Source organism: Pipistrellus hanaki (assembly GCF_964339955.1).
Source record: "Pipistrellus hanaki genome assembly, chromosome: 4".
In the NCBI taxonomy this organism is placed as follows: Eukaryota; Metazoa; Chordata; class Mammalia; order Chiroptera; family Vespertilionidae; genus Pipistrellus; species Pipistrellus hanaki.
Window position 1 is genome coordinate 35279796 of NC_140506.1, and position 25342 is coordinate 35305137.

Below are 25342 nucleotides of genomic sequence, written 5' to 3' on the forward strand. Positions count from 1 at the left end.
CAACAAGAAAAACACCAAAATGTTTATACTTTTAGCATTTTCTGTATTCTGAACTCAGGGTAGTATATTTATATTTTTAGAATCTGAAAATTTTGTTTTAATAATTCCAAGGGAAAAAATGGTTTTAAAAAGAAAAAGACTGCACTGATAACCTTAAAAGACAAATATATTTGTAATTACATAATATAAAAAAGATCATGTTTTAGGGTAACTGTCAAAGCACCTTTGTGATATAAATTATGTTTGTGGCTTTGAGTTTTAGGGTGTCTACATATTAATCTATAATCGTTTTAAATTGTTTATTTTTAAAAATCTGTTTTGAAGGTACAACCCATATGAACAAATCCAGTTTCTAAACACACCATCAGTGAAATTAGGGAAAAGGGAAAGAATTTCAAAACAGAGACCACGAACAATCACAAAATATATGTTTAATTACTACTTTTAAACTAAAAAACAAAACAAAACAAAAAACAACTACCAAGAAAATTTCAGTAAGACTTGCTATTCTAAATACTGCAATATCTTTTGTAAGTACTAAAAACAATAGGTTTGGAACACAGACAGGAAAAGAAAGGCTGGCTAGTCCTTGGGAATGACTATCCAGGATAATACAATTACTTCACAATGACAGAAGCTTAACCTTTCTTACAATTAGTTTTAACATGATTTTGCCACAAATAGAAATGAATGACTTAGGTTTTGGAAGATGAAAGAAAACACTGACTAAAGGTAATAAGCACATGATGCTACAGAACTGAGATTTTTTTTTTAAATGAGCAAATTATACAAAGAAAGCGTGATATTAAAGAAACATAACTAATCACATCCATGAAATATCAGGCAACGCCTTAAACAATATTGATGTTAATGGACATACCAGGCAGAAATAAATTTGTAAAATACTGTTACACAGATGAGTAATGTTAGTATAAGTTCTTTATTTACACTTTTAAGAATCTGTTTGTTTGCTGGTGTGACCAAATTTAGAAGGTAATCCCTAAGGGTAAAGCAGAACATAAGAGCAGATAACAGATACTAGGTAAACTCAATTTGATGTAATCATAACCCACCAAGATAATCTTCTAAAGTCACTGAAACCATGTTAGGTAGTACAGTGTTCTGGTGGTCAGCAAAAAGTGAACCATTAATCACTAGTTGTTATCCTTCCTGTGATAATTCTCTGTACTTAATGGGAAACACCATGAATATAGACAATTTAAGCAAGTGACTGATATTCTGTCATGCTATTTGATTTTGTAAAAAATCATAATAGATCCTCTCATCTTTAAAAGCTGTAGAGGAGCTTTATAATAAATGAATTAAGAGGCCAAAATACTGCCCTCATAAACCTTAAATATACTTATTTCTGTGATGTCTAGCAATTTAATAAACTTAAAAGTAGAACTAAAATTTTGTTAACTGCTGTATATTACACAAGGAAATACATACGTATTTACACAAACTAAAGTGAACTTCCTTCTCTAAGAATAAGATTTCTAAACAAAACAATCCACAAAGGATTACAGAATGACTGGACACTCAACAATTGGACTAGTTGTTTGAAATCAAATTTCTGTCCTCTAGTTCTGAAAGTTTTATTAATGACTTGCAAAAACAAGTATCTGATTAAGTTTTAATTAGTTTCCTGGTTGACATGTTTTATCACATTCTTTACTGAAAATGAACATGTTAGTAAACGTGTTTTTCATGGGACTCACTTTTTCTCCTAAGTGCCAAAATAACATTTTTTGCAAGACAACGTGTCCTATCTATAAGTGCCAAAATAACATTTTTTGCAAGACAACGTGTAACAAGTTTTCTTTATGTGCTGAACAAAAAGTTTTGAAATTGCCTAAAATTCACATCTTGTTTAAGAGTAAACCAAACAAGTTCAATAAGTTTATACTGTTAGTCCCTAGCAATCATACATGAATAACCATTTCTTTTTGTGAATTCAGTAACTGTATTCACACATCAAGAGTTGTCAGTGCATTCAACCTTCTTAAATTCTACTTTTTTAAAGAAAGTATTTTAAAGAGAAAATGAATAATCCCAAGTAAAATAAGTGTTGAATTTTTATTATAAGAAATTTAAAGTGGAAAGGTTAAGAATAAGAACTCACTAAACCTTAATCTTTAGTTCCCTATTTGTGGTTTTAACAAATGTTTTTCATAAAATATATAAGACAAACATTTGATAGGGAATTTATAGTAATACTTTTTTTCTTTCACTTATTTGCTTTTTTTGAGAAAATAGCCAAAGCGCTGTAATTTTCATTTAGTGTGAAATCTGGCTTATCCCAACCAATAATTAAAGAAAATTTGGGGATACAAGTACTCAAAATTTTACAATGAATAGGAAGGTTTGCCATTTTGCTGCTTAAAGAACTTAGATCTTTCTAAAATACCAAGATCCCCCTGAAAAATGTAACAACATAACGACTGTGGACTAAAAAACATTTATCATCAATCCTTAGCATTATTTGTCAAATAATGACAAAAAGCCCTAACTCTTTTTTTCATAAAGAACCAAGCCTGTTTTAAAAACAATCTAAGTGGTTTCAAAGCATTCTTCAACTGAAGTACACATCTGAGTATACATAATTCTTCCAAAAAGCAGTACTGTTTCAAGATTCTATTTGGACCCTAAAAATAACCATTTTGTTCATTTCTAAACAAATTACAAAAATTAACAATTGAGAGTTTTGTTGTTTTTTTAAGTTTTCCTGGGCAAAGGCCTTTGCTATGGCAACACAATGAACAGGCTGCTTATAACCTGTCCTCACAAAACAAATCAAGAACGAAAAGCAAGACTGAAGAAGAAAGCCTCCAATTTGATTTAAGCTCTGGTAACTACAGCTCCGAGGGCAGCATTATTGCTGTCATCCAGATCTAAGATTGTAGGGCACAGTTTCATACCTACCCAAAAATGATGCCAAGGGCATAAGCTGGCAGGCAGGCAGGCAAATCTTTTGTCAGGATTCACTCCGTGAGTTAGGCAAGTAGATGAACGCTGAGAGGAATATAAATAAAATTCTAGAATAAGGGCAGTAGCAGGATTAAGGATAACTTAAGAAGGGACCTCTTACTTCTAATTTGTACATGTTAACTAGGTGAACAAAAGTATATTCCCCAACTTTATGAGTACCTACATGCCAGTTAATCCCTAGCACTACTGTTAATATTAGATGTTATAAGGAGTTGGAGTGTCTGTGCCTATTTAGAAAAGTCAAAGGAAGAAACTGCATCTATACAACAATGAAATAAAAGGCCAAAATACCGTCCTCATAAACCTTCCACCATAAATTTCTGGTATTTGTGCTCTCATTCAGTCGGAATTATTCTAATTTACTGCCATTTTTGTTTAGGCATGCCTACATTTTTTTAAATGGTGATTAGTTTTAATATTTAAGCTAAAACTTCTAGAACACTCCCCAAGTTTACTATTTAAAACTCAGTAAAAGATTACAGTAAAAGATTTCTGTAATCCTCACAATGAAAAGCCTCCTACTTTCCATTTTTTTAATTTATGTATCCTGAAATATTTAGGGTCAGATGGCCCCAACTACTAAAGAAAATATGGTATGATCTGGTTTCCCAAAATTGAAACATGGTTAATAAAAATTAAAAAACTGTATTTACACAAAATAGCCTAAAAATTAAAACAATGATGAATCCTAAGTCCTAAGGAGGAGGGAAAAATAACATCATAAATAAGCTCAAAGGGAAGTTCCGGAATTTTTGTCCTGTGCCCCGTGCTATTTATTACCGTATCTTAAAAACAATCACGTTACAAAGAAGAGGATTTCTGCATTTCTTCAGGTCAGCTTGGCTTTCTTCTTAGCGGGTCCTTTATATCCTTTGGCCTTTCTTCTTAAATTCCGCCTGTCTACAACAGGCACTTCCACTTCTATTTCCTCTGAGCTGCTATCCACCGTTTTTTCTATTGACTGTGTAAACTGATCCAGCTGCTCAGAAGATCCTTCCGACTGCTCCTCTGACTGGTTCTTCTGTCCTGCATTCGGTGCAAATGGCATATCTTCAAGTTCAACCTCGATCAAAGAACTCTGAGGAAGACCTGGAGATGTTTCCTGGGGCTCAGACACCCCCTCTTCAACCTGGTCTTCCAATGGGGGAGGAGTATTGGGTGACAAATTTTCAGAGATCGGTTCTTCAGAAAGTTCAGCTACCACAGAGTTTGGAAAACCACTGTCAGATCGTTCTTCATGTGGGATAGTGGCAACATTGTCTGAACTCACAAAATGTGCCTTCTTTCTTTGAACTTGTGGCAGTTTCTCTTCTGTGTGCCCCTTCCCATCATCAGATGGGCCTTCGTTTAACAACTCTTCTGAGTCAGTTACAAGTGAGGTCTAAAAAATAAAACCTGGTGAGCAAACTTTTCCAACATAGTCCTTACACAAATTATTCTTAGAAACCAATATATAATGACACTAAACTACATTTTAAAGACTTAAGTATTCATTACTTAACCATGTGTACATATTCTTAGTACAAGTCAATTTCTTCAAAATTGTCTTTGATAATTTGCATACATTAAGTTCTTGCTTTAACGATATGATAAAAAGAATAATTTTAATTCAAAGAAGTACTTAAGATATTTTAAATTTCAGATCAAGATTTTTCAAAGCAATGATTCAGTTCAAAAGTTTTTATTTTCTTGGTGTTACTGGAGCCAGAATCGAGAGTCCCTTGGGACGTGACACTATGCCACCCCACTAAATTTGACTATGGTTTTGTTTAGATGACAGGTAAGGGCAATGGAAATTTTATTCATTTATTTATCCAAGATGCTAATAAAATAATCCTATACAACAGTTTTTTAGCTTTATATTAAAATATTCAAAATAAAAAATTAAATTTCTTTTAAAATAGTCCAAGTTTTTCCCACTAATCTGTTTCCCTAATTAAACAAATTAAATGATCATGTAAGCAAATAGGTACTCAAATATTTGACAAAAAAATTTTTATTCATTTTTCTAAGCTTTTCCCTCTACAAAAACTCATTTTGTAAGAATGAATCCTATATAATAAAAGACTAACATGCAAATTGACCATACCTCCACTATACCCACCAGCCACGCCCACCAGCCAATCAGAGCAAATATGCAAATATACCCAACCAAGATGGCTGCAGCCACAGAGAGCAGGAGGGAGGCTTTGGTTTCCCCGGCAATGGAGGAATCCAAGCTTTCTACCTGCTCTTGCTGGCCAAGACCTCCACTCAAGGGTACAAAGTTTCAATTACAGAAGGTAAATAAATTCCAACAGAAATGGCTGCCACCACAGAGTGAGCAGAAGGCTTCAATTGTAGAAGATACATGAATCCCAGCTGCCAGGGCCTCCGCTTGGGTTGCTGGTGGGGCATGGCCGGCCTGCAAACCACAACAGGCCCCTGGCCCAAGCCTCCCATACCCCGAGGGAACCCCCACCCTGATCCAGGACACCCTTCAGGGCAAACCAGCTGGCCCCCACCCATGCACCAGGCCTCTATCCTATCTAATAAAAGAGTAATATGCAGCCGAAACCAGTTTGGCTCAGTGGATAGAGCATCAGCCTGTGGATTGAGGGGTCCCAGGTTCGATTCCGGTCAAGGGCATGTACCTTGGTTGCGGGCACAATCCCAGTGGGGGGTGTGCAAGAGGCAGCTGATCCATGACTCTCTCTCATCGATGTTTCTAGCTCTCTATCCCTCTCTCTTCCTCTCTGTTAAAAAAAAAAAATCAATAAAATATTTAAAAAAAAATTTTTAAGAGTAATATGTAGATTGACCATCACTTCAACACACAAGATGGCTGCTCCCATGTGGTCAAAGATCCTGCCTCCATGTGGACACAAGATGACCACCACAAGATGGACAGCAGGGGGGGGCAGTTGGGAGGGACCAGGCCAACAGAGAAGGGAAGTTGGGGCAACAGGGCCTGCAGGGAAGGGCAGTTGGGCAGGACGCAGGCCTGCAGAGGAGAGTAGTTTGGGGGGGGAGGGGACCAGGCCTGCAAGGGAGGGCAGTTGGGGGGACCAGGCCTGCAGGGAAGGGTAGTTAGGGGTGACCAGGCCTGCAGGGGAGGGCAGTTAAGGGGAAACAGGCTAGCAGGGAAACAGGCATCAATCAGGCTGGCAGGGGGGTGGTTAGGGGGTGATCAGTCTGGCAGGCAGAAGTGATTAGGGGCAACCAGGAAGGCTGGCAAGTGAGCAGTTGGGAGCCAGCAGTCCTGGATTATGAGAGGGCAGTCAGACATCCCCCAAGGGGTCCCAGATTGGAGAGGGTGCAAGCGGGCCTGAGGGACAACCCCCCTTCATGCATGAATTTCATACACCAGGCTTCTAGTTAGGTTATAAAGATTTTAATTTATGAAATATTACTGATTGCATCTCTGTAAAATACTAAATCTAATATAAAATTTAATTTTCCTAAAGGACTGTACATGTTAAAGGAGAAAAATATACATACTACACTGCCCTTGCCATGTCACCAACATTGGACTATGTTAACTATAAAATATTAGGCTAGTCAGTTTTCTGTCAGCCCACAGATTGAAGGGTTCAGGATTCAATTCTGGTTAAGGGCACAGCCTCAGTTGCAGGCTCAATTCCAGGGGCTCATGCAGGAGGCAACCAATCAATTTGTTTCTCTCTTTCTGTCTCTCCCCCCTCCCTCCTACTCTGTCTAAAAAGAATCAATGGAAAAAATATCCTCAGGTAAGGATTAATAAAACAAACAAAAAAATGAGGTTATTTCCCTCTTACCTTATCCTGTGCAACAGCCTCAAGGGGTTTTGAAGATTCTACCACCAGTGGAACAAGATTTGTAGGGTCTTCATTGGAATTTAAAGACTGCAATTTTAATTCTTCATCTAAAACTTCACCAAGAGTGTCATTCTCTTCAGGTATAGGAGAGGTCTTAATAGTATCATCCATTACTTCACCATTCATAGGCTCTAATTCAAATTCCTACACAGAGGTGGAGGGGGATAAATCAGGACATAATTACTGGCTCACTTATTTGTCATGTAATGTGGATCCATTCTCAGTCCTATCTGCCAGGTACTAGGACGCAAGATAAATTCTACCACATTATAGGGCAAGGGTTAAAGAATAGTGTTATTGGGGAAAAGGGGAAATGTATGAGGCAGGGTCAATAAAAGAAAAGAATCCATAAGTACCCCAAACTCCTCCTGTTCTCATGGAGAGAGGACAGGAACTGGATACGCTATGGGCACCGTGTGGGTTTGAGATTCAATAATGAGAACCTGCCCCTTCTTGCTCTTCCTTCTCAAAGGGCAATTATGGGAGGAACCTTTTCAGTAAAAAAGCACCAGAGAGAGTCTAGATGTGGTGCCACCTCTTTAAAGAAAACCAGCTACTCAGCACTTACTATCTTCGGCGCCTGTAGGAAGTGAGTTTAACCTGCCAGGGGAAGGAACACTAGCAATCCTGTGGGAAGCTGAGTTTGGCTGCAGATGCCTACAGGGATAAATGAGCCCCCAATCTCAGTTCCTTGTCTAGTTAACTTAGGGTCATTTCTGAACAATCCTCCTTAACTCACATTAAAATATAGAAAAGTGATCTGATAACACAAACCCTGCAATTTCTAAAAATCTTCCAATGTTTACCAATTTTCTATTTAAAGTCTAATGTTTCTAATCCTATTGATATTCTAATGGTTAGAAGGCATTTTATTACCATTTTAAAAATAAGAAAACTGATGTGCTCAAGTGTTCAGAAATAGATTTGGCTGAATTATATAGAACCCTTGAAATCAGATAAAGAACATTTTCCATAGGACTATTGGAATCAGGGGATTAGGTATACAAAATAACTTGCACAAAGAAAGCAATTACAATAAAACTCACAAAAGGAGCAATAGGGCAGAAGACATATCAAAAGGAAGAAAATGAGAAAAATAGAGCAAAAGCTTTAAAAAACAGAATTCTGGTAACTAAAAGTGAGAAGCAACAGAGGAGAACAACTCAGTCCCACCAGTTTTAGTGTTGGGAACAGAAAAAAAAGGTAAGAAATTTTGTTTAAAAAGGCTCAACATGGAAGTGATAAGAAAGAACAGAGATTGTGTTAAATTTAAGATGATAAAAGACATCTGTCTAAACAGAAATATTCAGAAAGCAAGTAACATTATGAGACAACACTCTGGATCAATATTGAATGTCGACAGTTATTGATCATCCCCTTATTGATCCAAGAGACTGGATGCATTTTCAAAAGAGAGAGCATGAACCAAAGAGCAGAAAGTCAAGAACTGAGTCTTTCAGAATGTCCACAAAGATGAAAAAGCAGAACAGTTAAAAAATAAATTAAACAAAATTTAAGAGAGGAAAACCAAGAAACTAAAATACAGTAGTGTTAAAAAGCAAGGGAGCTAGAGAATCTTGAAGAGAGAGTAGTCAATCTAGGTCAGGAAATCCACTGGAATTGAATAAAAGTGTCACAGGTGACCTATAATATGTGCTCAATATATTGTTGGACAAATAAAACTGGTTAAATAAAGTATGTACAGTTAATATTAAGTTTTTAAAAGAGAAAAAAAGCATATATATATATATATATATATATATATATATATCCATAAGCATCTAGGTGCACATAAATCTTTTTTATTTTTCAAATATAATTTACATTCAATATTACTCTGTATTAGTTTCAGATGTACAGCAAAGTAGCTTTAAAAATCAAGTACTTTGTAGAGTGGTCCTCCCGTTGCTTCAAGTACCCACCTGGCCCCACACATATTTATCACAATATTATTGACTGCGTACCCTATGCTATAATCTACATCTCTGTGACTATTTTGTAACTACCAATTTATATGGTTTGATCCCATCACCTTTTTCACCCAGCCCCTTTACCCCCCTCTCCTCTGACAACTGTCAGTTTGTTCTCTGTATCTATGTGTATGTTTTAATTTTGTTTATTTTGTTCATTAGATTCTGCATGTTAAGTGCAATTATATGGTATTTATCTTTCTCAGTCTGACTTATTTCACTTAACACAATACCACCTGGGTCCATTCATGCTGTCACAAAGAGTACAATTTTGTTTTTTACGGCTGAATATTATTCTATTGTGTATGTATATGTACCACAGCTTTTTTTATCCATCATTTATTGATGGGTAGTATTTGGGTTGCTATACCACCTTCTTAACTATATCCTATGTAATAAAGAGGAAATATGCTAAATGACCATCACTCCATCACAAAGATGGCTGCACCCACAGCTAAGGCGAAGTTCCCATAAGGAGCCTTAACGAGCCATCAGCAGGGACCTGAGGGTACGCCCTCCCGTGCCCCCGTAGGGCTTGGCAGGGGACCTCAGGCTGTGCCCTCCCCCAACAGTCAAGGGCTTGGCAGGGGACCTCAGGCTGCGGCCCCTGCCCTGGTGGAGGCTGGGGAACCTGAGGCCACACCTGGGGGACCTCAATGTGCACTTCCCATCCTGGTGCTGGGCTAGGGGACCTCAGGTTGCTCCCCCGGCCCCAGCACCAGGACGGGGGACCTCAGGCCACACCCCCCATCCTGGCGCTGGGCCAGAGGACCTGAGGCTACGCCCCCTGCCCAGCGGGACTTGACAAGGGTGGAACTGGCTGGGTCTGGAACTATCCTAATGGGTGGGGGGGCAGCCAGATCTGGGTCTCATGTGATTTTGAGGTACATGTGGGTGGGCAGGGACTTTACTCTGGGTCCTATGGTGTGCCCCAGACTCTCACAGGAGGAAGGTTTTCATACACATTTTACTAACTTTCTTTCATCTCTGACACTTATATTATAGAGAAAGGGCAAGTAGCAATATTAAATTATTTCCTCTAATTAATCCCCTTTTAATGTGCACGAATTTCGTGCACCTGGCCAATAATATAAGAATATACTCAAAATGGATTAAAGACTTAAATGTAAAACCATAAAACTATTATAAGAAAACATAGGCAGTAAAATACTGCACATTTTTCTTAGCAATGTGTTTTCTGATACATCTTCTTGGGTAAGGGAAATGAGAAAAAAATAAATGGGACTACATTGAATTAAAAAGGTTTTGCACAGTAAGGGAAACTATCAAGAAAACAAAAAGACAAACAACTGAATGGGAGAAGATATTTGACAGTGATATATCTGATAAGTGGTTAATATTCAAAACTCATAAAAAACACAGAAAATGACACCAGAAAAGCAAATCACCCAACTAAAAAGTAAGCAAAAGACCTGACTAGACACTTCTCCAGAGGACATACAGAAGGCCAATAGAGATATAAAAAGATGCTCAACATCACTAATCATCAGAAAAATGCAAATTAAAACCACAATGAGATGCCACCTCACACCTATCAAAAAAGTTATCAATAAATCAATAAACAACAAGTCTTAGAGAGCACGTGGGAAAAAAGGAACCTCATGCACTGTTGGTGGGAATGCAGATGGGCGCATCCACTATGCAAAACAGTGTGGACGTTCTCAAAAAATTAAAAATGAACCCTAGGCATTTTGGCTCTGTGATAGAGTGTTGGCCCACAGTCTGAAGGGTCATGGGTTCAATTCTGGTCAAGACATGTACCTTGGTTGCAGGCTCGATCCCCAGTCCTGATCAAGGCACATGCGAGAGGCAACCAAGCGACGTGGCTCTGTAACTTCAATGTCTCAATGTCTATGTCTGTCTGTCTGTCTGTCTGTCTCTCTCTCTCCCCTCCCCCCTTCCTTCCACTCTAAAAATCAATGGAAAAATATCCTCAGGTGAGAATTAACAAAACAAAAAATTAAAAATGGAATTGACTTATGACCTAGGATTCCAATTCTGGGAATGTATCTGAAGAAACTTGAAACATTGATTTGAAAGAATACATGCACACCTATGTTCATTGCAGCATTATTTACAAGAGCCATGATATAGAAGCAACCCATTAGTCTCTTTTTAAAATATGTACTTTGTTTTCCAAATTTTCTACAAGAAAAAAAAAAGTTATTTAAAAATAGAGTTTCAAGAAATAGAGAAAGCTAAATTGGTGTAAGTTAAGAAAATAAAATTGGTAGTTTCACCAGTTTAGCTACTGGTTGGATTCAGCAAGCAGGTAAAAGATTTTTAAAGAAACTTCAGCACATATGAAAGAAGAAATAAGTAATCTGTAGAGAGGAGAAGATTAAAAATATTAAAGAAAAAGGAAAGGAAATTAATAGAGAAGAAAAAAGAAGATATGGATAAATATTTGAGGAACTAAAGAAATCAAGCCAGATACAGATTTTAGTCACAAAGGATTTTCCTGAATATTTTCTGGTGTTTTTTGTCTTTTGTTTTTATATGAATTTAGTTATTTTAGCAGGAATTTGTAGTCATATTTATTTTTCTGGGAAACTCATTCATATCCTCCTAACCAAAATAGGATTGCAATTAAAGACCTGTTGGACCTTAAAGCATTCTAACTGGTTCTATAAGGTAGATAAAGAAAGTTAAGCCGAAGCCGGTTTGGCTCAGTGGATAGAGCTTCAGCTTGCGGACTGAAGGGTCCCAGGTTCGATTCCAGTCAAGGGCATGTACCTTGGTTGCGGGCACATCCCCAGTAGGGGGTGTGCAGGAGGCAGCTGATCGATGATTCTCTTTCATCGATGTTTCTGACTCTCTGTCCCTCTCTCTTCCTCTCTGTAAAAAATCAATAAAATATATTTTAAAAAAAAAAGAAAGTTAAGATTTTGTATACTTCCATTCATTTTATTTAGTAAGTGATCTCCCACCTTTTCAGTATCTTGCTTCTCCAGATGTGACTGGGTTTCAGGAGCTGAATGAGCATCTTTATCACTATTTCCGTTGTCAAATTCTATCACATTCTGTACATGTTCTTCTTTTGGTAATTCTTCTGAGCTCTCTGATATGCGTGGAGTAGACTCCAACCTAAAAACAAAAACAAACAAACAAAAAAACCCATTCTTACATGCTTTCTTAAGGATGAATATAATTTCAGAAATCTGTTAATAAAGTAACACTTTAAAGAACCAACTAAGTGTTGTTCAGTCAACAATTTCAAATTTTACAGGTCCAAGACCAACCTTTTCATCCTATAAATTGATTCTCCTTCCTATCTTGTTCTCCAATTCAATTAATAACATCAACATCTTTTCAAACATGTAAACAAGATCTTCCCTTTATTCGTATCTGATAATATCTTATTCTATTAAAGTAAACATACATCCTAGTATACCTGGGACTATAGCGTTTAAGGCTTTTATCCCAGCATTAGCATATTATAATGTCTCTTTCTTTCTCAAAAATATCAGTTTGTACCATATATGATATGGTTTAGTTCTACTTCCGAAATGCCTTTCAAACATATCCCTAACTTACTAATACCATTTTCAAGCCCCAATTCTCTCTGGAGAATTCTCACAGTAACTTCTCCCAACTCATCTTTTCTAGATATATAGATAATAGATAGATAGATGATAGATAGACAGACAGATAGATAGACAAGGAGGTTGGGGAAAATAGTGATGTAAAATATCGATCAGTTGCCTCTCATTCACACCTCAACCAATATTGTATCTACAACCTGGGCATGTGCCCTGACTAGGAATCAAATCGGCAACGTTTCAGAGCTCAGAACAACACTCAACCAATTTAGACGCACCAACCAGGGCACCCAATTCATCTTAATACTTATTCTTTAGTAAGGTTTTCAGAGCTGTGTTTCTCATATAGATATCTGTACCTGTGACAGCCCCACTCAGAAAACTGATAGTTTTCTATGGCTTAGAGAATCCTATATAATAAAAGAGAAACATGTAAATTGACTGTACCTCCGCTACGCTCACCAAACAGGAGTATGCAAATTAATCCAACAAAGATGGCGGGTTAATTTGAATACTCGGGCACTGAGCGGCCTGGGTCCCGGGAACATCCTTGGGATCCAGGCCAATCCTTGCCTGTAGGCCAACACGTAGACCCTGAGCGGCCGGGGTCCCAGAACATCCCCAGCCACCCCAGGCCTACAGGTGCAGACACCAAGCGGCTGAGGGTGGGGCGGGAACATCCCCGCGTCACCATGGCGACGTGGCAGATATTCCCGCCCAGCGAATGCTTGCACTTGTGCCATTGCCAAGCAGCAGCCCAGGTCTACACCCCCAGCCCAGCAAGGCCTAGGATCTCCACACGCCTCCAAGCCCAGCGCCCACAACACGGGACTGGCTGGCGGCCTCAGGGGCATGTGGAGGCTGGGCAGTGCCACACAATGGCCGGGGATCTCCGCATGCTCCCAAGCCCGGCACCCATGACGTGGGGCTGGCTGCCAGCCTCAGAAGCATGCCCCCCCCCCACACAGGGTGGCGGGGACACACCCCTAGCCCAGTGGACACAATGCAGGGAGTCCTCTGTACATGAGCTGCAGAGGAAATACCTTTTCTTTTTTAAAAATATATTTTATTAAATTTTTTTTTACAGAGAAAAGGAAAAGGGATAGACAGTTGGAAACATCATTGAGAGAAAAACATCAGCTGCCTCCTGAACACTCCCCACTGGGGATGTGCCCCCAAACAAGGTACATGCCCTTAACAGGAATCAAACCTGGGACCCTTCAGTCTGCAGGCCGACATTCTATCCACTGAGCCAAACCAGTTTGAGCATAAACACCTTTTCTGACCGCTCATTGACAAAACTCCCTGTAAGCTGCCACTTGCAGTGTTCTTGATAACTTGGGTAATAAGAATCCAAGAAGGTGATCTAGGGTTTTTCCACCACACTCCTGAAGGAAAAAATGAAGGTTTGCTGCTGGAGAGTCTAAGAAATATCATATCCTGCCCGAGTAGGTTTGGCTCAGTGGATAGAGCCTCAGCCTGCCGCCCACAGGGTCAGGGTTCGATTCTGATCAAGGGCATGTAACCTAGGTTCCAGGCTCCTCCCTGGCCGGGGCCCAGGTCAGGGCTCATGCAGGAGGCAACCAATCAAAGTGTCCCTCTCACATTGATATTTCTGTCTTTCCCTCTCTCTTCCACACTCCCTAAAAATCAATGGAAACATATCCTCAGGTGAGGATAAAAAAGAAAGAAATGTCATATCCTATGAAAGACACATCTTGAAAATGCCTAAAGAAAGTTGTCATGTTTTCATGGTGAAGGGACTGGAGTCTGTGTTGATGAGAGCACCTTGGCAGCTATAGCAGCAGGGTGAGGGGGCTGCGCCTTCCCCTGATCAGTCCAGCTGCCTCCCACAGAGGGAGGCCAGACTGCAGCTTAGGCCTGCTCCCCACAGTAGGACATCCCCTGAGGGCTCCCAGTCTGTGCAAGGGGGCAGGCTGGGCTGAGGGAACTGCCTCCTCTGTGCACGAATTTTGTGCACCAGGCCACTAGTAAGGTATAGCTCCCTTTAAAGTCTAACAAGACCAGACCCTTATATTCTTACCTCCTACTAGATACTACTGTAACAATGAGAAATTGTAACTCACCCCACCATTCTTCTTGACACTGTTTCTGTAAATGCTGATTCTGACTAATATTAGCTTATAGATGAACAGCATCCTATACAATAAAGAGGTAATATGCAAATTGACCATCACGCCCTAGCACAAGATGGCCACCACATGTGGTCAGAGGATGGCTGCCACAAGATGGCTGGTAGGGAAGGGCAGTTGGGGGGACCAGGCCTGCAGGAGAGGGCAGTTGGGGGCAACCAGGCCAGCCAGGGAAGGCAGTTGGGGGCAATTGGGCTGGCAGGGGAGCAGTTAGGCGTCGATCAGGCTAGCAGAAGAGTGGTTAGGGGGTGATCAGGCTGGCAGGCAGAAGCAGTTAGGGGCAATCAGGCATGCAGGCAGGCAAGCAGTTGGTAGCCAGGAGTCCTGGATTGTGAGAGGGATGTCCGACTGCCAGTTTTGGCCTGATCCCTATGGGCAGTCAGAAATCCCCCAAGGAGTCCCAGATTGGAGAGGGTGCAGGATGGGCTGAGGGACTCCCCGCTACCGCCGTGCATGAATTTCATGCACCGGGCCTCTAGTGTTTGCATAAGAATCCTAGGAACTAAATTCAAAAGATGCAGACTGACCTTCAGTCATCCTAGTTCTGGGAAACTTGCTAATATTTAACCACAGAACCAGGATGATGCAGAACAAGAATGATGAAGACCAGGGTGATACACACCAGACTATCACTTCACCAGTTTTGAGATCCTTATCGAAATGGACTAGCCTGCATATACAGAATTACTCAACTTCCTCATCATGATTTCTTTGTTCTGCTTCCCCTGTTCCTCCTTATAAAAACCTCTGTCTGCACTGAGATGCTGAGACGGGCTTTTGACAAAGAGTCCCCTGTCTTCTCAGGTGACTACCACTTGAATAAACCTCTTTCCTTTTCATCAGAATGTGTCTCACAAGTCTGGCTTCTGTGGCAGCAGGCAGTTGAAACCTGGTTTCAGTAACACTACCATTTACCTTATATATCCTTATCAACATTCCCCTTAGTTTTGTATCTTTGTTTGTGTTATTCTTGTAGTCTAGATCTGTACAATGCAATACAGTAGCCATAAGACACGTGTTACTATTTATGTTAATTAAAAGTAAATGAAATGAAAAATTCAATTCCTCAATAGCACTAGCCATACTTCAAGTGCTCAAATGGCTGCCATACTGGACAGGGCAGACACAGGACATTTCCTTCATTACAGGAAGTTCTTTGGACATCCATGGTATAGAGCCAGGCTCAGCAAACTTTTCCTTTATGTTTTGTGGGCCACATGATCTCTAAATAACTACTCAACTCTGCCACTTAACTCAAAAGCAATCATAAAAACATGTAAACTAATGGATGTGTTACAATAAAGCTTTATTTACAACGGTTGGAGAGTCAGATTGGACCTATGGACCATAGTTTGTGAACCCTTGGGCTAGAATTTCTTGTTAATTCACCACTTATTTCTGAAGCCCTGGCCCAAATATCAAATGTCTCCATCCCCTCAATTTAGAGTCAGTCACGCTCTCCTATGCATCACAGTAATTTGCACTTCTATTATTATACCATCACCATCTATTTTGCAATGCTCTTCACCTGTGCCACAAACAAACACATGTATAAGAAACCACTAGGTATTCTTCAAGGGCAAAGATAAAATTATGTTCTTTGTAGTGTCTGAAGCATTCAGGTATATAGCCTTACTGTTGTTTATGAAAAGCAAACTGAATGCCATATCATTCTGAGATGTTCAATTTAAAATACATTGTTACATTTCCTTCTAAAAAGTGTATTACATCAAAATGTGGCTCAGTGAGAAAACCATAATTATCTAAACTCTTATTCTATTCAAAAATTACTCGATTTAAATACCTATTTATATTGCCTTTAACATGAATTTCTTACTAAAATAAAACATTTACATACTGACACAATTATACAAATGAAAAATTATTTACATAATAAAATTAGTATAGATACAAAATTTTCTACATGAGTAAAATAATTTTATAGCTAAAATGGCAAAACTATGAATGGTTGATTCAGGAACAGTTGGTAGGACTAGTAGGGCAGAAGTGTAGATTTAATATAAAATTAAAAATCTTGTTTTCATAAGATTCAAAGGAAAATAGAAGGAAAGTTTTTTTTTGTTTTGTTTTTTTAAATATATTTTATTGATTTTTTTACAGAGAGGAAGGGAGAGAAATAGAGAGCTAGAAACGTCGATGAGAGAGAAACATCGACCAGCTGCCTCTTGCACAACCCCTACCAGGGATGCGCCCGCAACCAAGGTACATGCCCTTGACCGGAATCGAAACCGGGACCTTTCAGTCCGAAGACCGATGCTCTACCACTGAGCCAAACCGGTTTCGGCTAGAGGGAACGTTTTGACCCAAGTGTTCTGTTGATTAAGAGGAGCTTACTGCATCATTACAATTATCACTAATTTATGTTATATCCAATATCCCAGTGAAATGAATCCGTTATAATGTACAATTGAGGGTTTTTTAAATTGACCACACCTCAGCATTACTAAAAATTACAGCTACTGTCAAATTCAAAGTTGGTGATAATGACACATTTGGGATAACCAATAGAATATTCTCCTGAACTTTCATGCCTATGAGGCTAATTTATGAGTTTATTCTATTCCCTTACTAGCACATTCTCCCTATAGCGTTGTCAAAGTGACATCACTGGTAAGTGTTACACAATAATCTTGTAGAAAAATTCAAATACCAACTCCTATACCAAGGTCATTTGCTACATGAACAATATACTACTACTAAATATTAATAATGTGAAAATAAGAATAAACAAAATAATGAGGGTAAAATAAACAATACTTTACTTAATTCCTGAAGCTGTGGGTGAAGTCTGGGGTGTCTTTTCATCTTCCCCTGGAGGACTACTAAATTCAGAATGCTGAAACCGCTTTTCAACCTTTGGCCGCTTCAGATTACTACTTCGAGTACGAGTGGAAACTGATGTTTTATCATGACCTAAGAAAAAATAGCAGACATGCAAGAACTATGCTAGTTTATATATATCCCCACCATTATACATTTCCTTTCTCTCATATCAGATTTTGCAATATTCATTCCTCACATTTCCATGTTATCTTGAGCTTTACAAAGTGTTTTTTGCATTTTCACTTATATTCTCTCCCAATAATCTCTGTCAACCTTATGAAATAGTGTAATTTTAATATATTCTCCCTAAATGATACAGGGGAAAATATTGGATTTAATATTAAAATAAAACATTAGTTGCACTGCGTAAGTGGGAAGATTAGATTTTTCTACTTTTCCTGGTTTCATGAAATCTGACCAAACTAAATGAATCTGAATATGACTGGGGAATTTGGACTGCAATATAATAGAAATGGGGCTTGTTAAATCTTGGGAAATAAGACAGATGATACTGTCTGTATTTTACAGAAAGAAGGAAGAGAGGTACCGTAGTTCACTCTGTTCACACAGCAAAATCAGTGGTAGTGGTGGCATTAGAACAGTGGTTGGCAAACTGAGGCTCGCAAGCCGCAGTTTGCCTCTCTGTTGACTAATGAGTTTGCCGACCACTGCATTAGAACCCAGAACTAGACTTTAGAGCTGGGTAAGTCTTCACTTGTTTGCTTGTGCAGGCGCACACGCGCGCGCGTGTACACACACACACACACACACACACACACACTAATTCCAAGTATTTCAAATACGTTCTAATAGATCAGCTGAATTTCTTACCTTCAGAAGTGCTTGCAACAGCATCTTTTAGAGAATCAACCTAAAATAGAGATACAGATTAAAACCAAATGCTCAATCTACTCCCTGTGGATCTACTTTATTCAGTGTCAAAGAAAATCTTTTAAAACATTTTTCAAATAGCACTTTTTGTACTCACTATTCATCAATTAAAACGTATTTAAGAAATAAAAAGGCTATGTTATAGCCCAGATTATTATGAGGCTAAGAACTTATCAAGCCATCTCATGTCTTGTAAACACTGGAGTTTCCAGTATTCTGTCTTCAGCAACATTCTCTTTTCAACCCATGCATTCCCTTTGCCATTTTATCTACTATCTTCACTTCAACATTTGCTAGTATATACAAGTTAATTCCAACTTCCAAAGCTCTATTTCTAATTAAATATCCCCCCAGTGGATGTTCCATCTAATTTCACATCCAACCTGTCTCAAACGGAACAATATCATTTTAATAATCTTTTCCCAATAGTATTCCCTATCTTAGTTCAGTGACAGTAACAATTCTGTCAAACCAGAATGGCTGTGAGACAGTAATGACTTCTTCCTGTCCCTCAATCAACCACAAAGCCTGTCAATTCTGACTTTCAGAATCTCTCAACTGCCCTCTCCTTTGTATTGCCAATGCTTTAGTTCAGGCCTTTCTCATCTTCATCATGAACTGTTCCAATAGCCTCCTCACTGGCATCCCTCACTCCAGCCACATGCCTCATAATCCTCTCCACCTTGATGACAGTGATGCTTCCCATCTGCAAGTTGTGCTACTCCTTTACATTTCAAAAAATAAAATAAAATTTAATAGTTTATCACTACCTACAATACAAACTCAACATACCATTTTCTTTCCACCTCTGTGTTTTATACATGCCATCCCTTATAATTCCTAACACAGAACTCCCACATACCTTTTAATGGTCATTTCAGCTCAGTTACTACTTCACCAATTCCAGTTCCTGCACAGAATTAGTCATATATACTCTTTTATGTACCTGTAATCACTTGCTGTATGTGAGCTCTATTAAGGCAATTATTATCCTACTAGAGGCCCAGTGCATGAAATTCGTGCACATTGTCCCTTAGCCCAGCTTGCATCCTCTCCAATCTGGGACCCTTCGGGGGATGTCCGACTGTGTGATCGGGCCTAAACTGGCAGTCAGAAATCCCTTTCGCAATCCAGGACCACAGGCTCCTAACTGCTCACCTGCCTGCTTGCCTGATCGCTCCTAACCACTCTGCCTATCAGTCTGATCAATCCCAACCCTCCCCACCCCCGCCAGCCTACTTGCCCCCGACTACCCCCCTGCCAGCATGCTCACCCCCAACTGCCCCCCCCCCCACTGGCCTGATTGCCCCCATCTGCAACCCCCACCAGCCTGGTCGTCCTCACCTGCTCCCACCTGCAGGCCTGCTGATCCCAGTATTACCCCCTGCCGGCCTGCTCACCCCTACCTGTCCCCCCCTGCTAGCCTGCTCGCCCCCAACTGCCCCCCCGCGGACCTGATATCCCCCCCGCGGACCTGATATCCCCCAACTGCCCCCCCCCGCCCCCGCGGACCTGATATCCCCCAACTGCTCCCCCCCCCCCCCCCCCGCAGACCTGATAACCCCCAACTGCCCTCCCCACCTGCCAGCCTGCTCGCCCCCAACTGCCCCCCCGCGGACCTGATATCCCCCACTATCCCCCCCCGCGGACCTGATATCCCCCAACTGCCCCCCCGCCCCCCCCCGCGGACCTGATATCCCCCAACTGCCCTCCCCACCTGCCAGCCTGCTCGCCCCCAACTGCCCCCCCGCGGACCTGATATCCCCCAACTCTCCCGCCCTACTCGCCTGCTCACCCCCAATTGCTGCACGCCTCCCCCCCACAACCCCCCAGCCTGATTGCCTCTAACCGCCTCTGCCTCGGCCCTGCCATCATGGCTTTGTCTGGAAGGACATTGGGAAGGACTCCCGGTCTAATTAGCATATTACCCTTTTATTAGTACAGATAGTATAATTGTCCACTTATCTGTTCCAAGAGTGGACCATTTACTTGTCCTAGGCTTAACAGACCCATAATTTGTATGCCAGCACTTGCCAAGGTACCCACTTTACGGCAAGAGGGCTCAGGCCGGGCTGAGGGACAACTCCCCTCCCTCTCCCAGTGCACAAATGTTGTGCACCAGGCCTCTAGTTACATTATAAATGTAAAACTTAATATGTTAAGAAAGTAAATGATGGCACCTATAACAATAATCTTCTATAATAATAAAAAGGTAATATGCTAATTAGACCAGACAGCTGAATGACCTTCCAGACGACCTCCGGGACAAAGCAGGGCTGCTCAAGGGCCGAGGCAAGCCACCGTGGCTGCCAGGGCTGAGCCCCTTGCAAGAATTTCGTGCATCGAGGCTCTAGTTTACATATAATAGGCTAGTGTGCTGCTGCTTAACAATCGTATTTAAAAATAGTAATACCGTGAAAAATACTTAAAATGTTATGTTATGCACCCTTGTAGCTTCCAAAAAAATTGTTATGTTAGTGATAAAAGCAGTTAGAATTAACATAAAACAAAAATAAAATGTATGCAGATACATGTATATTATATGCCAGATATTAACAGTTGCTATCTCTGTTTATTTTCTTCTACATTATTGTATGTGAATTCCAAATTATTTTTCAAAGAAAAATTAAATCCTTAGTAACCAATTAAATGATGCCAGAAAACTAATACAGTAGAAATTACATAAGTCTGTTGAATGAACAAAAACATTTAAAAAATTAAATATTCACTGAATCTATTTTAAAAAAACAAAAAATATTTCCTACAATATATATACAGTGTACCTACAGTTAGCTGCATCTCACTAGACGGACCGTCTTCAGCTCCTGCTTCATATTCGGGAACAGATACAAGACCATATTCTCCAGATGTGGTTCTTTTAGCTTCCTTTGGAGAAACTACTGTGTGCAGAAGAATTTTACAAATTGTAACCCAATCCAGTATTTGGTTTTAATAACATTGCTTTGACTTTCACAAGAGCCCTACGGTGCAGCACGAATATAAGAGTGTTGGAAATCTAGGTGTAGGATATCCCCTTCACCTATACCTTACAATAAAACCTTACAATTTTAAAGCGTCTTAAATAATCTGTATTTTGTGACTTTAAGAAGAGACACAGGAGACTGTGGACTATCTTTGATCTCCTGATGCCTATTCTATACTGTCTCAGTATCTCTGTGTATTTCTTACACACCAATTATTACATTCTGCTACACTATTCTTAATAACTCAAATATTAATATTAATACATAACAAAAAAAACCATACTTTAGGAAAGAGCAATCACGTCCCAGCATACCACTGGAGTGTAAGATACCATCACCATCAGGCACTGCTATTTTTAAGTGGGACATGTGTTCAAACTAAAAACATTCTTACCTGTAAGTCTAAGTGTTTCTCTCTGTAATGCTCTGGTGACAGGTATTCTCTGGTACCACTGTCCAACACCTTCAACTTCCCAAAGGAGTTCATGGTCTCCTGGATACTTTTCACAGTATTGTTTGCAAGCTGAAAAACACATTTAGAATTTTCTAGAAATCCCAAATATCAATTATTTTAGAAAACAGAAAGATAGAAAGCTGCCAATTCACGTAATGGGCTAGCACAACTTTTTTATAGCAAAACAACAAGCCAACTCTAAAAAATTATACAGTCGTCTCATTTACATAAAAATTCTAAATGAAATTCCATATTAAAATTTTAATGTGCCCAAACTGGTTTGGCTCAGTGGTAGAGCGTCGGTCTGTGGACTGAAAGGTCCCGGGTTTGATTCCGGTCAAGGTCATGTACCTTGGTTGCGGGCACCCCGGTAGGGGGTGTGCAAGAGGCAGCTGGTCGATGTTTCTCTCTCATAGACATTTCAAGCTCTCTATCTCTCTCCCTTCCTCTCTGTAAAAAATCAATAAAATATATTTTTTTAAAAATGACTTTCATATAATGTTACATTAAAAAAAAAGTTTTAATGTGATCAAGCAATAAAAATTTAAATACAAGTTGTGTTTAATCTTTAAAAAGAAAATTATTAAATTTTATTACGGGACATAAAAGAAGAATTAAATAAAAGGATTGTTAAATTTAATAGTATAAAAACACCAATTATCCATATTATTTTGTAAACTTGATGCAATCCTAAACAAAATACCAACAGAGTTTCTTTTTAATGGAACTTTACAAAATTTGGTCCCAAATTCAAAATGAAAGAACAAAGGGTAAGTATTAAGGGATTTTTCCTATAGCACTCCTCCCCAAATTTAGTAGAGCAATCATCTATGTCAAATTATCAAAGGGTATGCAAGGGTTCATTCCGTTCACATGTATGGATCTAGAGAAAAACTATAATTCAAAATGGGGATACAACATTTGGTTCTTGTTTTCTAGATTTTTAATATTAAAAAGAGAGAGTAAACCTAGAAAATATATTTTTAGTGAAAATAAGCATCTACCGGTAAATTATATTTTATTAAAGTTTTCAAATTACTTTCCAGGATTAAATCTTACTACATTATGAAAAAATAGTCATTTGGGCTTTATACAAATGCAAATATAAATCCACTAATAAGTATTTACCTTACTTTTTATACTTTCTTATATGTCTGAGCTTCCTTCCTTCCTTCCTTCCTTCCTTCCTTCCTTCCTTCCTTCCTTCCTTCCTTCCTTCCTTTCTTCCTTCCTTCCTTCCTTCTTTTTTTAATTTAAAAGCTACCACAAGTGGTCAAATAATATAGACATTTCTCCAAAAAAGACATACAAAGGTCCAATAAGACATGAAAAGATGTTCAACATCAAATGCAAACCAAAACTACTAGAAGTCATTTCACACCTACTCAAATGACTACTATAAAAAAGGCAGATGAGCCCTAGCTGATTAGGCTCAGTGGAAAGAGCATTGGCCTGAGGACTAAAGGGTCCCGGTTTCAATTCTGGTCAAGGGCACGTGCCGGGTTGTGGCCTCGATCCCCAGTAGAGGGGGCGTGCAGGAGGCAACCAGTCAATTGATGATGGATAAACAAAATGTGGTATATCATACAGTGAAACATTATTTAGGTAACAAAAGGAATTAAGCGCCAAAACCAGTTTGGCTCAATGGATAGAGCGTCGGCTTGGGGACTGAAAGGTCCCGGGTTCGATTCCGGTCAAGGGCATGTACCTTGGTTGCGGGCATATCCCCAGTAGGGGGTGTGCAAGAGGCAGCTGATCGATGACTCACTCTCATCGATGTTTCTAACTCTCTATCTCTCTCCCTTCCTCTCTGTACAAAATCAATAAAATATATATATATATATATAAAAAAAAACTTAAAAAAAAAAAAAAGGAATTAAGCACTGATTCATACTACAGCATAGATGAATCTTGAAAACATTTGTGCAAAATAAAAGAAGCCAGACACAAAGGACTTACATATTCACTAGAGGCTCAATGGGCCTTCCTTCCCCGGCTGCCAGCAGGCAACCCCACACCTGGGCTTCCCTTGCAGCCCCAGCTTCGTTTAGAAGGATGTCCGGAAGGACATCTGGTCTAATTAGCATATTAAGCTTTTATTATTATAGAAGATATCATATGATTCCATTTATAAGAAGTGTCCAGAATAGGTAAATCCAAAAAGACAGAAAATAGATTAGTGGTTACTAGGTAATGGAGAAATGGGGGAATGGATGGTGACTGGGTTTGGTTACTGGTCAAGAGCACATGCCTAGGTTGGAGGTTCAATCCCCAGCCTCCATTGGGGTGCATGCAGAAATCCATGTGTCTCTCTCACATCAATGTTTCTCCTCTCTCTCTCTCTCTCTCTCTCTCTCTCTCTCTCTCTCTCTCTCTCTCTCTCTCTCTCTCTCTCTCTCTCTCTCCCTCTCCTCTCCCTTCCCACCCTCCCTTCTTCCACTCTCTCTAAAAATCAATGTAAAAAATATCCTCGGGTGAGGATGAACATTTTAAAAAGATGAATTTTATGGTATATAAATTAAAGCTCTACCTGACTATGTGGCTTAGTGGTTGAGTGTTGACATATGAACCAGGAAGTCATGGTTCCATTCCCGGTGAGGGCACATGCCCAGGTTGTGGGCTTGATCCTCAGTAGGGGGTGTGCAGGAGGCAGCTGATCAATGATTCTCTCTCATCGTTGATGTTTCTATCTCTCTCTCCCTCTCCCTTCCTCTTAGAAACCAATACAAAAAAAGTACTTAAAATAAAAACAAAAGTTTTTAAAATTAAAGCTCATATCTTAAAAAAAAAAAAAAAACACAAAAAAACCAACACCACAGATAAAGTGAGATAAGAACACTTTGCAGAATTAAGCCCTAAGCCAGTGGTCAGCAAAGCCAACAGAGCCAAATATCAACAGTACAACGATTGAAATTTCTTTTGAGAGCCAATTTTAAACTTAAACTTCTTCTAACGCCTCTTCTTCAAAACAGACTCACCCAAGTGGTGGTATTTTGTGGAAGAGCTACACTCAAAGGGCCAAAGAGCCGCATGTGGCTCGAGAGCCACAGTTTGCCTACCACAGCACTAGGGTATCAAAGAATCAAATTTTATTTAATATTGTTATATGCACATTTATAATATTCTGCAGAAACTAGTCAGAGACAAGTTTAACATTTTTCACTTATTCCATTTACCTTCGTACATTATAGAGGTCAGTGGGTACCGTAAGCCAAGTAGATCTTCTGTAAAGGAATCAACAAAGTCCTCTAGCATATGAAGCTCAAAATCTCTGCCTCGATATTTTTTTCTTATAAACATTGTATCAAGAACTGGCAGTTGGTAGCTTTGGGTAAGAAGTGAGGCACATATGCTTCCTGCAATCATAAGAACAGAAAGCCAACAATTTTTTACATTGAAAGAACTTTATGTATATACTTTTAGAAAACATGAGGTAACTGTCTGGGTTTTTCAGTAGATAAAAAAGGAGTGCTATCCCAAAAAGTTTCCTCTATCCCTTTTATGGCCAATCTATCCCTCCTGGGTCTCTGTTTGATTTCTGCCCCTACAAATTTGCTTTTACTTTTCTAGAATAACATAAATGGAATCACACAGTATGTTTTCTTAGTGCCTGGTTTCTTTTTCCCAACAAAATGATTCTGAAATCTAGTACATGC

The 25342-nt window shown here is 39.4% G+C and overlaps 1 protein-coding gene across 6 annotated transcripts in view; it reads right to left on the minus strand.

The window, feature by feature from the left end:
• Positions 1-411: 411 nt before the first annotated feature.
• Positions 412-25342, minus strand: part of FAM169A (family with sequence similarity 169 member A) — a 51848-nt gene continuing 26917 nt past the window's right edge. For all 6 annotated transcript variants that reach the window (XM_084881370.1, XM_084881369.1, XM_084881368.1 and 3 more), the window contains 8 exons: positions 24863-25042; positions 21627-21755; positions 21036-21148; positions 18189-18228; positions 17297-17447; positions 11749-11905; positions 6768-6971; positions 412-4372 (listed from right to left, as the gene is read on the minus strand). In XM_084881370.1, coding sequence (XP_084737496.1) covers positions 3821-4372; positions 6768-6971; positions 11749-11905; positions 17297-17447; positions 18189-18228; positions 21036-21148; positions 21627-21755; positions 24863-25042 — 1526 coding nt within the window. In that variant the 3' untranslated portion in view covers positions 412-3820. The remainder of the gene's footprint in view (positions 4373-6767; positions 6972-11748; positions 11906-17296; positions 17448-18188; positions 18229-21035; positions 21149-21626; positions 21756-24862; positions 25043-25342) is intronic.